The 13,024-nt window shown below is 29.6% G+C and overlaps 1 protein-coding gene across 1 annotated transcript; it reads right to left on the bottom strand.

Moving 5' to 3' along the window:
• Window positions 1–634: 634 nt before the first annotated feature.
• On the bottom strand, window positions 635–12,086 carry LOC113555003 (CAD protein). Its single transcript, XM_026959246.1, has 27 exons — window positions 11,990–12,086; window positions 11,776–11,914; window positions 9,499–9,778; window positions 9,100–9,419; window positions 8,741–8,920; window positions 8,075–8,681; window positions 7,792–8,013; window positions 7,306–7,509; window positions 7,020–7,238; window positions 6,399–6,951; window positions 6,157–6,332; window positions 5,887–6,086; window positions 5,174–5,802; window positions 4,951–5,108; window positions 4,773–4,883; window positions 4,475–4,717; window positions 4,170–4,418; window positions 3,942–4,106; window positions 3,725–3,886; window positions 3,500–3,671; window positions 3,301–3,416; window positions 2,520–2,871; window positions 2,102–2,460; window positions 1,479–1,620; window positions 1,349–1,419; window positions 1,102–1,280; window positions 635–1,037 (listed from the first exon to the last, which is right to left on the bottom strand). The coding sequence occupies exons 1-27, from the start codon at window positions 12,084–12,086 to the stop codon at window positions 635–637; spliced, it is 6,708 nt and encodes a 2,235-aa protein (XP_026815047.1).
• Window positions 12,087–13,024: the final 938 nt, after the last annotated feature.

The following is a 13,024-nucleotide window of genomic DNA, read 5'->3' as shown; positions in this document are numbered from 1 at the left end:
TACCTTGTGTATTATTTGTGGAATTATTATTATTATTTTTTTGTTATGTATAAAAAACAAATTATGAATGTCATTGTTTTGTCTTGAGTCGAATAAAATTGAAAGATTTTACATTTCTTTTTTCTTGCTCTACAGTCACAATTTTATCAGACACTTATGGACTTATGTCTTGTGTATGAATACTTTCATAAGATGTTAGATATTATACTAGAACATTATAAATTATAAAATACATATTTACTGACGATGCAATTGATTTAAAAAAATTTACTTAGATTTTGAAATATAGAAACATAAAATGTACAAGGATAAACTTACTTGAAATTATGAGTACATTGATTTAAAAAACAATAAAGGTACATTTCTTTAATTTAAACATAAACATCAATAATTATCAAATTTTCTGTAATTGTTTGTTTTTAACATACATAGGTACCTAATACCTATATAATTTAATTGTCAATAATTTTCTGTAAAAAATTGTAGAATATAGATAGTCCATAAAAAATTAATATCATTAAAAATGTATTAAAAAAAAAAAAAATAATAATAACTTATCACAATTGAAGATCATATCTAACTTAAAATTTGATGAAAATCATTTCGTTTTATGCTATAAATATGAATGGAAAATTTAACATTTTCCAAGTACCATAGCCAACAAAGCCATTCTCACATACATACCATACTCTGCTTGCCTAAAGTATGCAGCTCTTGGATCTGAATCAAACTCTGGACTGATTTCAAACACTCTGGGTAATGGGTGCATGACTATCATCTTACGTTTGGCTTTATTCATCACTTCAGGTGTAACCACAAAAAGACCACATGCTTGTTTATAACTATTCTCGTCAGGGAATCGTTCACGTTGTATACGTGTCATGTATAACACATCAGTCTTGGGTAATGCTGCTTCTAGGGATGAAAAGTTTTCTTGGGGAACACCTCGAGAAGTGACAAACTGACATACAGATGTAGGCATACCTAGATTTGGTGGACTCACATATTGTAGATTGACTTTGTAGAGTGTCAATAATCTTGAGGAAAAATGTAATATTTAAATGTGACCACAAATAAATAAGAAACACACACAATATTTACCTGGCAAGTGAATGAACGGTACGGCCATTCTTTAAATCGCCAACTAATGTAATAGTAAGGCCATTGACAGTACCGATTTCCTCTCTTATTGTAAATATATCTAGTAATGCTTGTGTAGGATGTTCACCAGTTCCATCTCCAGCATTCAAAATAGGTTTACGACAGTGTTTTGCAGCTTCCTAGATCAAAAACTTGTTTATCCTGTGGTTATGTGTAAGAAATAATTACAAATATTAATAATACTTACTCTAACAGCACCTGGCTCTGGGTGTCTCATGACAACTACATCCACATAACCGCTCATTACTTCCACAGTGTCTAGAAAATATTATTCAGTAGAGCATTATTGATATTTTTTTTTTTATATTGTGAATTACCTTGTAATGTTTCTCCCTTTTTGACTGAGCTGCTAGTTTCATCAACATGTACAACTCTTCCACCTAATCTCTGCATAGCCACTGAAAAACTACAACTCGTTCTAGTACTGACTTCATAAAATATCAAAGCCATAACCATGCCCTGCAACATAAATAATTAAGAGTTAATTTCCTTAGAATACTTTTCAACCACAGACACCAATATGATCAGAAACTAAGTTTTAATTTAAAAATGTATTAATTCACTCTTAATGGCGATAACATTAAGGACAAAGAAAAATAAAACATGCAACATATTATGATATACAAAACAATACTATTTATTCACAGTATAATAATAATATACACAAAAATAACATAAATTGATTTGAGAAAATAAATCAAAATTTCAACTACCATCATTCTATCATTGTAGAACTGTAGAAGTTTGTGCACTTGAAATAGTTTTTTATTTGAAAAAGTTAGGTTACGAATCTCATGATATATAAGAATGAAATTTACTAAGCATGAGCTAAAAATGGGAAAAACGATCAGAATTAAACAAATTTAAGAAAATGTGAACCAAAGTGGTTGATAATATATTTTTGACCTAGTTTAGTAAAATAAGAATTTAATTTACTTACTTTCAGTATGTTGTCCAGAGGTCGTCCTTTCAGGACATAAACTCTAAGTGTTTGAGCTAAGTTAAATATTTCATTTAATTGTTCTTTAGAAAACATATCAACAGATAAAATGTGACTATGTGCCAATCCATGTGTATGAACAGGTGTCATTAAGTTCATAACATCGTCCGATACTAAATGTTGACGTTTGTTTGCCAAGTTAACCATTTCTTTATTTATGGTCAATAAATTAGTAGTATCCCTGGAGTCACCACCAGATAGCAAACGAGGTTTTCTGAACTCAGCTTTTACACCGGTAACATTTTCAATTTCTTGTACTACTTTCTCTTTGATTTCAGACAGAACATTATTGAACATTTCTGAAAATAATTAAAATTTATTTATAATTTATGTAAAAATGAAGAAAACAATAGATTACCATGAACATCAGTTTGTATTGAAAGAGGAGCCATAAGATTTAAAGAAGCCTGTGATCCAGTGTGAACTGTACTAAGTATTTTACCAGCTATTAATGGATCACGCAAATCGTGTCCAAATCCTGGTTCAGCTAATACTTTGCCTTCAATACAAACTACTTGACCACGTAATACTACTCTGTGTATGGCGCCTTTCACTTGTTTTCCAGCAAATGGTGTCCACTTTGCTTTAGAATAAGTTGTAGATGATGGTATTGTCCATTCGGCATCCATATCTACTTCAATATATGTATCTGGTTGAATTGGTAATCCAAGAATTCGCATAGGATTTGTGTACATTTTTTCAACAATATCCTGTAATTATTATGTAAATTTAATAAGTTAAGTTGTTTCATTTCAATTTAGTGTATTTTGTATAAAATTAAAAAAGAAGCGTTAATCAATACAGTTTAAATTTAAGGTAATAACTATACCCCAGCCCATGAGAGAGCACTACTCCTTCGCTCATACAAATGATTGAGCTCCGCGGTTTCGTACCCAAATTTCTCCCACTTTATCACCTAGTTGCCTAGTCGGGTGGAAGTGGCGCGTGTTGACAGAGGCCAATGTTTTGGAGGGTTTAGTAGTGGGGATGCGCAAGAACGCACAAATTTTGGTCGCCGCTCAGAAGCGGTCTCTCGTGGGCCGTAATACTAGATTTAATTGTTTTACTTAAAATGTAAAATATTAAAATATAAATTTGATACAATAAAAAAAATTTGAAATAGATGTACTACAACATACCTCAATAGTTAATCGACCTTCATTCACGGCATTTAACATCAATGGTAGAACTGTTTCAAGACCTGGAAAACCAGGTGGTGCAGCATCACTGAGTTTTTCATCCAAAGTATGAGGTGCTAATAAAGATAAAATTCAAATTGGAGTATACTGTATTTACAAAAAATGGGTATTCTTCATCTTATTTCATTATAATTTTTACCGTGATCAGTAGCAATGCAATCGATGTAAGCCATATTATCCCAAAGAGCTTGTTGATCTTCTTTGGTACAAAGTACAGGTCGTACTTGAGATTTGTTAGGACCAAGATGCACAAAGTCTTCGTCACACATAAATAAATGATGTGGAGCTACTTCACACGTAACCATTATACCCTAATATTTAAAAAAATTAAAATATGTCTATAAAATTGTAAAAAAAACTATACCTTTTCTTTAGCGGCCTTTATAATGGTTATCTCTGATTTACGAGCAACATGGCAAATATGCACAGAACGATTGTAAAGGGAAGCTAACATAAGTACTGCTGCACAAGTTTGATCTTCTGCGTGTATACACAGAGGTGCATGTTTTGGCCAATTTTCAAAATGCTAATAAATTCAAAATTATTAACAATTGGTTTAAAATTGTATATTTGGTACTAACTGATATCCATGATGAAAGGTTCATTAGCCGCAAAGTACTGAAAGTTTGGTTAAGATACATTTTTAGACCAGCAAATTGACCAGCATTTTGGGCAATATCAAAACTATTAGTTGAAGATGCGCCAGCAAATAAAACGTAATCGCACCTGGCTCCATTTTTGGCACACTGTAAATAAAAATAATCAAATAAGCAATTTTAAATCAATATAAATATAATAATATTCACTACTTTTTTGGCTACTTCATAGGATTCTTGATCTATTATTGAAGGATTGGTATTAGGCATAGCACCTATTAACGTAATACCACCAGCTAATGCTGCAGCTGTACACGACGCAAAGTCTTCTTTTTGTGTAGCACCTGGTTCACGTGCATGGACATGAATATCAATTAACCCAGGTAATTTTAATAATCTCTGTGATGAAATACAATCTATATGAGTCTTCATTTGTGGTTTACATCCTTTCCGAACCATCGCCTAAACATAATCACGTTAGTCATCAATATTATTGATGTTGTATATGTAAAATTTACCTCAATAAGCAGTTTGGCACATTTAACATCAGTCACTAATGGAACAGAATGTTCAACTGCTAATCTACGCATTCGATAACCCGGAGTAAGGAACGAAGCAACTCTGCTCCCTCCACTGACCATCATAGGTGCATTTATGACAAAATCAAAATTTTTGTTACTTAAATATTCAGCCATACTAATTAGGTCACCTCTGGTTGTATTTATTCCAATGTTATCAAATCTCCAGTCACAAGGAGTCACCTAAAAATAATGAGTTATGACTGAGAATGCATACAGTATGTGTTTATAATCTTACAGTAATTCCTTTAGTATTATAATTGTAGTAATCAGCTGTCCCACTGCTTCCGTATAGTTTGTAACCCATGGCTTGCAATGCTTTTACACTATCCAGTAGTTCTTCTTTATGCTGAAATTGCACGTCTTTAAATAAAACACTGATACAAGGATATAAATTAATTATTCATTTAACTTACTTTAATTTTTCCAATCGATAAGAATATCTTGGCTCCAGGTTGAGGCAGATGCATTCCAGAGCTTATCATTGCTTTTAAGTATGCTTCATAACGATTTTCACCAAAACATGCTACTTCTCCAGTTGAAGCCATTTCCACTCCTAACATGACATCAGCTCCTATGTTAAGGAATAAAACTTGAAAATATATTGAACAATTATCTTACAATTATTTGTAACACTACCTGCTATCCGGGAAAATGAGAATACAGCAACTTTTACTCCAACTCTTCCTTCTACTCCACCCAATACATCTATTGGTTCTACTTCTTCTCCAATAATCACTCTTGTAGCCATTGCGACAAAATCATGTCCTAATGTTTTAGAAACAAACGGAAATGATCGAGACACTCTTACATTACATTCAATAACTTTTAGTTCATTGTTCTTTGCAATAAGTTGCATATTTAGAGGTCCATTAACATTTAATGATGAAGCTATAGCCCGACATATAAACTTAATTTTTTCCAATGTTTCTTCATTTATGTCTTGCGGTGGTGTTACCAATGTTGCATCCCCCGAATGTACGCCTGCATTTTCAACATGTTCACTAACAGCCATGCAAAGTATTTCACCATCTTTAGCTACAGCGTCTACATCTATCTCTTTGGCATCTTCCAAAAATTTGGATATAACAACAGGGTGTTCTCTAGACACATCGCTGGCTGATTTTAAATATGCTTCTAAATCACCGTCATTATGAGCTACATTCATAGCGGCACCACTTAAAACATATGACGGTCTAACTAAACATGGATATCCTACTTCATGACAAAATTCAACAGCAGATTTAAGATCAGTAAGTTCTTTCCACCTAAAATTATAAACAAAATTATTATATATTATGATATTCTATTATCTAAATAATTTAAATGCATTTTTTGGATAATTTTATTACCTAGGTTGAGATATCTTAATCCTATCCAACATTCTTGAAAACTTAAATCGGTTTTCTGCTCCATCTACATTCTCTGGAGAAGTTCCTAAAATACGAGCATTTTGTCTATGCAAATCCATAGCAATATTGTTTGGCAATTGTCCTCCCATACATAAAACTACTCCATCGGGATTTTCCAAATTATAAATATCCATTACTACCTAAAAATAAATTATAATTAAATGATTAGTACTTTAATAATAATAATCAAGTAGAAGATGTAATCAATACCTCAAAAGAAATTTCTTCAAAGTATAAACGATCACACATGTCATAGTCTGTGCTAACTGTTTCTGGATTACAATTGACCATAATTGTATTTTTATTAAGTCTTCTCAGTTCTCTAAGACATCCAACAGCACACCAATCAAATTCAACAGAACTACCAATGCGATACACACCCGACCCTACAAGCAACAATAAATATTTATATTATATAAAATATATTTAAAACACTATTTCCATTTAATTACCAATGACCATAATGTAATTTGATGGGAAGTATAAGTCACTGCTAATAGCATTATAAGTTAAATATAAATAGTTTGTTTCTGCTGGATATTCAGCAGAAACTGTATCTATTTGTTTTACGAAAGGCGTAATTCCTTGTTCTTCACGTCGTTTGCGTATTACCAATTCAGTACTTTGTACAAATGATGCAATTTGTTTATCAGAAAAACCAAGTCGTTTTGCTTTTAATAATTCTTCATAGGGAACAGATGGGTAATTGTGTGATTCTAATACAATTTGGTGTTCTATGATATTTTGCATTTTGTATAAGAACCAACGGTCAATTTTTGTTAGTTCATATAGCTTATCCACTGTGTAACCACTTTTTAAGGCAGCTGCTAACACAAATATTCGTTTATCAGTTGGTTGTTCTAATTCATCATCGTTCACAGCTTTTAATGACGGATCAAAGCCATTAAAGTTTTCATCTACCATTCTAAAAGCTTTTTGAAAAGCTTCTTCAAAATGTCTTCCAACTGACATAACTTCACCAACACTTTTCATAGAACTACCAATCTTGAAAAAAATATATATTCATTAATTTATCCTTATAATTGGCACTTATCATTGTATTAATAATTTACCTTGGTACTAGCCCGGAAAAATTTACTGAGATCCCAACGAGGCATTTTTACAACACAATAATCTAAACTAGGTTCAAAACATGCAGTAGTACTTGAAGTTACAGAATTAATTATTTCAGGTAAAGCAATTCCAAGTGAAAGTTTAGCTGCTACATAAGCTAATGGATATCCAGTTGCTTTGCTGGCTAAAGCTGAACTTCTTGAAAGTCGAGCATTTACCTAAGCGTAAATAATAATTTAAAACATAAATAATAAAATGGTATAAATAATTTATTTTATAATTTACTTCTATGATGAAAAATTCATCAGATGTTGTACTTAGTGCATATTGTATATTACATTCGCCAACAACTCCAAGATGACGAACAACTTTAATTGCTGTTGTTCTTAATTTGTTATACTCGCTATTTGACAGCGTTTGACTTGGAGCTACAACAATCGACTCACCTGTGTGGATCCCCAATGGGTCTACATTTTCCATGTTACAAACCTTTCAATAAAATTCAAATGTAATTAATTAATACTAATTTAAACTATACTCTATTTCAAAAGAGAATATCAAGTCAGTAAAATAATGTTTATTTAGTAGATGGGAAAATTAAAACCAGACTGTCAGACACTATTGACTTAAGATCATACATACATAGGTATAATATAGGATGAGGGTAAATTGGAATTAAAAATCAAGGTGGCTAGTGGCCATTAATGAAAACTGAATATTCTCTTTTAGAACTAAGTATATGTAATCATAAAAATAATATAGAAAACTTACTGTAATGCAATTATCAAACGCATCACGTACTACTTCATACTCTACTTCTTTCCATCCTTTTAACGATTTGTCTAAAATCATTTGATTACTATGTGTAAAGCATTGCTTTGCCAGTACATTTAATTCTGACTCATTATTTGCAAAACCAGATCCTAGACCTCCTAAGCTGAAAGCACTTCTCACAAGAAGTGGATATCCCAAAGTTTTGACTGCTTCCAAAGCCTAAGATTATAAAATAAATTGAGTTAATTTATCTCATAGAGAGATAGTATAATATTAATACCTCCTCATATGACGTGACAACAGCACTAGGAGCAACACGTTCACCAATTTCTACAATTCTATCTGAAAATTCTTTGCGATCCTCTGTAGCTATAATTGTTTGGATTGGTGTACCTAATACTTTTATGTTATATTTTTCTAATATGCCAGATTTTTTCAACTCTATTCCACAGTTTAGAGCAGTTTGACCACCAAAAGTTAGTAAAATACCATCTGGCCGTTCAGACTGAATTACTTGTGAAACAAAATCAAGTTCCAAAGGCAAAAAATATACTTTGTTAGCTAGTCCAAGAGATGTTTGTACTGTTGCTATATTAGGATTAATTAGTATGGTAACAATGTTTTCTTCACGTAAAGCTTTGATTGCCTGAGACCCTGAATAATCAAATTCACCAGCTTGGCCAATAGACAGTCCACCAGAACCAAGAATTAAAACTTTTTGAACATCTATTGATGTTTTAGGGATATTTGGATTTAAGCGTTTTTGAAGCAAGTCCATTAATTTAAATTCATTGTTGTTTTTAGTCTTTTTAACAGCTTCTAAATATACATCAAATAGACATTCTAAATCTTCAGGACCAGGGCATCCTTCTGGATGAAATTGAACACTATAATATAAATTATTTTTTTTTATTATTATTATTTTTTAATTAGTATAAATTTATACCTAAAAAATGGTAATGTATTATGAATAATTCCTTCATTAGACTTATCATTAACATTTGTAAATAATGGAGCCCAATCAGATATTTCAGGATTCACAGCAAATCCATGATTTTGTGATGTCATATAACATTTTCCTGTTTGTCCAAATACACAAGGTTGATTTTGACCTCGGTTTCCAAATCTAAAAATAGTAGATAATTAGCTAGACTGAACTAAGTTTCTTATGTATGAATATTCATTTTTCATTTAATTTGCATTTTTTTTCTATATTAATTTAACAAGTTAAAAATAATAATAAATTTGTTATATAGTAATAATGTAACATATTATATGATACTCAATAAACAAATCACTACTAACTTCATTTTATAAGTCTTACAACCAGCTGCTGTAGCAAGTAATTGATGACCAAGACAAATTCCAAATATTGGTTTAATGGTTGATGTATTATTTAACACTTTTTGTATATTAAGAATTGTTTCTTTATTCATCTCAGGATTTCCAGGGCCATTACTAAGAAACAAACCATCATAATTATCAATATCATCTAAAGCATGATTCCATGGTACAATATCCACTCTGGCACCACGCTTTATAAAGCATCTAATTTGATTGTATTTTAAACCACAGTCCACAAATCGAATTCTAGGCGATCCTTGCTCATTGTATGTTATAGGCTTCTAAAAATTTACATTTTAATTTAAAAATAAATATATATTTATTTTAACAAAAACATAAAATAATCAGAAATTTACTAACTGAAATAGAGACATCTTTGATTAAGTTGATTTTGTTTGGATCGATCACATTATCAAAACTTTTATCTAATTTTTCGGTATGATTCACTATTTTTCCTAGAAGTGTCCCACTTTCTCTAATATGTTTAGTTAGTGTACGTGTATCCACACCACAAATAGCTGGAATGCCACTTTCAACTAACCATTCATCTAATAATTTTTCACTACGCCAATGACTTGGACGATCACATAATTCATCAATAATTAGGGCAGAAACCCAGATACGATGAGACTCAAACCATCTAAAAAATAACTTTAATTACTTATAAAAATATTTTTACATAATACTATAAATTTAAGTTTTTAATAAATTATATTTTTTTTACTAATACCTATGGTCAATAAGTTAAGTGAATGTCATACCCTCGTGTTGTCTTTGTTTTATTAACATATGACATACCAATAGTTAGGTTTAGCAGTTTCAGTTTTGTGTTGTTAACTTAAATATTAAAGAATTGACCTATTATCAAACTTGAAGGTAAAAAAAATTAATAGTTTTCTTACTGGCTTTTAGAATATTGTAAGCGAGTTATTAGTATGTAAGATATTAAAATTTAATAATGCACATAAATGTATAATTTAACATTTAACTTCTTAAAAATTTAAATATTATAAGATGCCAATGAGAAAACAGATGATTTTCTTACCTTTAAGTTTGATAATAGATCAATTTTCTCTAATATTTAAGTTAGACACATAATTGGAATTATTGAACCTCAATACTTGTATGTTAAGTTTGTGTAAGTATGATGTCCTCTCAAAAATGATTTAATTATGATTATTTCATATTTTACTATGATAGAACCAATACAACATAAACAGTTATTAAATTGTATTTTAAATGAGCCTTAGCGGCTAATATTTTTCACTAATTTATTAACATTGATGACCCAATAGCAATGATACATTTTTGAAATTAATTAAATAATTAAAGATTTTTATTATTTATTATTATTTTTTAAGTTTTAGGTATACAGTTTAATAATAAGTTTTAGATACTTATAAGATGAGTCATTATTATATGTAAACGCTATTTTACTTAAACATCAAATTTTTTATTTTTACCAATTTTTACTAGTAGGCACAGAGGTGCTATCTAGGGAGCAGGGTTAGAATTGACCTCCATAATTTGGTAAGTAGAAGAGCAATTTATACATCATTTCAGACAAAACAATAAGCATAAATCAATATACTTATATTATGTAATTTATGGTAATGGATAGGAGGTATGATATAATGAAAATGTTCATATTAAAATATTTTTTTTTTCATATGTGGGTAGGTACTGAATACATTTGTTCCCTCCACCATAATTCCAATTAGTTTGCGTCTCTGAATTGGTACTTACTATAAACTATAAATATTATATGGTTACATTTATAAATTTGGCTTTTTTGAGAACAAATTTATGCAGACTTAATAATAATAAATGTATAAAATATAAATGTGGCTATTTGTTATACCTAGTTTCTCAAACTTTGCAGAAAGCCTCCCAATAAAGTAAATTATAATACATCAAAAAATAGTAATATACCTACACTTTTTGGTCCATTATATTATTCACTATAATTCTATTTTAACATTAAATTATTTTTATTATTATTATTGGACCATAATAATGATTTTTCATTTTTTTAATCTGAATTTTTTTTTTTTAGTAAAACCTGTAAAATTTGAGAATCAGTGTTGCAATACAGAAAAATTGATAAGAATACGATTTAAACAAATTAAAGAGGGAATTAAAATTACAATAAAAATGTTGAGGAGACAAAACAACAAGAAATTGTATACAATTTATTTATAGGCATATCTACCTAAATAATTATTTAACTCCAGATTTAAATGCAGAGATTAATGAATTCATAACAAAAAAAAGAAAAGAAAAGAATAAAGTATTTTATATAAAATAATAAGAAATACTACATTAACTTTGAAACAATGCTATTAATTAATCAATTAAACCTACTGACTTGTATATATTTTATAATTAGATAATTAGGTAACCTTTGAATTGTAGATTGAAAATAACATAAATTACAGGATTAATTATTTAGGGAAATTATAATATTATATACATTAAATGCAATAGACATAGACTGCAATAGACTACATAACCCATTAACTTTGTTGGTGATTTTCATTTTGAGCTTACCTATAGTTAAAATTTGTTGTTTTTCGTTTTAATTATTTAAATAAAAACAAAATTAAATCAATAAGTATATTATTTATATAGATTTACCGTTTAATTCCGTGAATATCAGTTTCATCACCTGGAACTCCATAGTTGCCCACCAATGGATATGTTAATACCAGCAATTGTTTATAGTACGAAGGATCGGTCAGGGACTCGGGATAACCGACAATACCAGTTTGAAATACTAAATATAATTATAGGCACTATAAATTAAAATCATGCACTGGAATATTAGAAACAACTTTTAAAAGTGACGTACCAACTTCGCCATCAACAGGTAAGGCCTTAGAGCCAAAATTATAACCAGCAAATTCAGTACCATCTTCTAAAACAAGTACGCACGGTTGGCGGGCCATTGTGATTGTCAAGTACTAAAAAGTGATGATCGATAACACAAAACACAAACAATTAATGTCTGCGGCTTAGTGATGAGTGTAAGTTGTAAAGTACTTTTCGATAATAAAAAAACAAAAAATGTATCAACTAGATTTTGGGTTTTGGTTATTAAACCAATGAGAAAACATGCGAGTTAAATAACGGTACTTTGTACATAACCTTATTGATTATAGTTTAAGATAAATGGTACTTACCGAGGTTGGTCGTCAAAGACTACGTAGATCAAATTAGATATTTCCGATGATATAATATTTTATAACACATTAATAAATATGATGTTTAGAGCGGTATCGACTATTGGTATGTTGCACTGCCACGTTTCAAACATTCAATGCACAAACTTTGAAATTTATTTAAATAATAGGATGTGTTGGCTATATTACACAAATAAATAACTAAATCATTTTTACCATTTCTTATCCAAGGAGTAATGAATGTCCAACAATACATTAATTTTAAATCTAGTGTAGGTAGCATATTTTCGGGCCACTAGGGTTAAACTATCAGAAGTCGATATGATTTTAGTAATAAAACGTTTAATAATTAATAATTACATTCATAAGCCTATTCTTAAAAATAATTATAAACGTTTTTGATCATAATTATTAATAACGTATCTAGCACAATTACTTCACCAGGGCAATTATTTTAATTTAGTTTGCCATTGTTTAAAACATAAAAATTTATTTGTGAAACATTATTTTTCAAGGGAATTTAAATTAGTAAACTACATAAGAAGGATAATGAACAACACATTTTAAATGGATAGAATAAACATCATAATAATATTATACAAGTTATCTATTTTACTATAAACAAAAAATGAGTTCTTTATAAGCCTAAATATTAACTAAAATAATATTTAAATTTAAGGAAATAAAAGTATTTTTAACACAAG

The sequence above is a fragment of the Rhopalosiphum maidis genome, chromosome 2 (assembly GCF_003676215.2).
Source record: "Rhopalosiphum maidis isolate BTI-1 chromosome 2, ASM367621v3, whole genome shotgun sequence".
Classification (NCBI taxonomy): domain Eukaryota; kingdom Metazoa; phylum Arthropoda; class Insecta; order Hemiptera; family Aphididae; genus Rhopalosiphum; species Rhopalosiphum maidis.
This window is presented reverse-complemented; position numbering and strand designations above follow the sequence as displayed.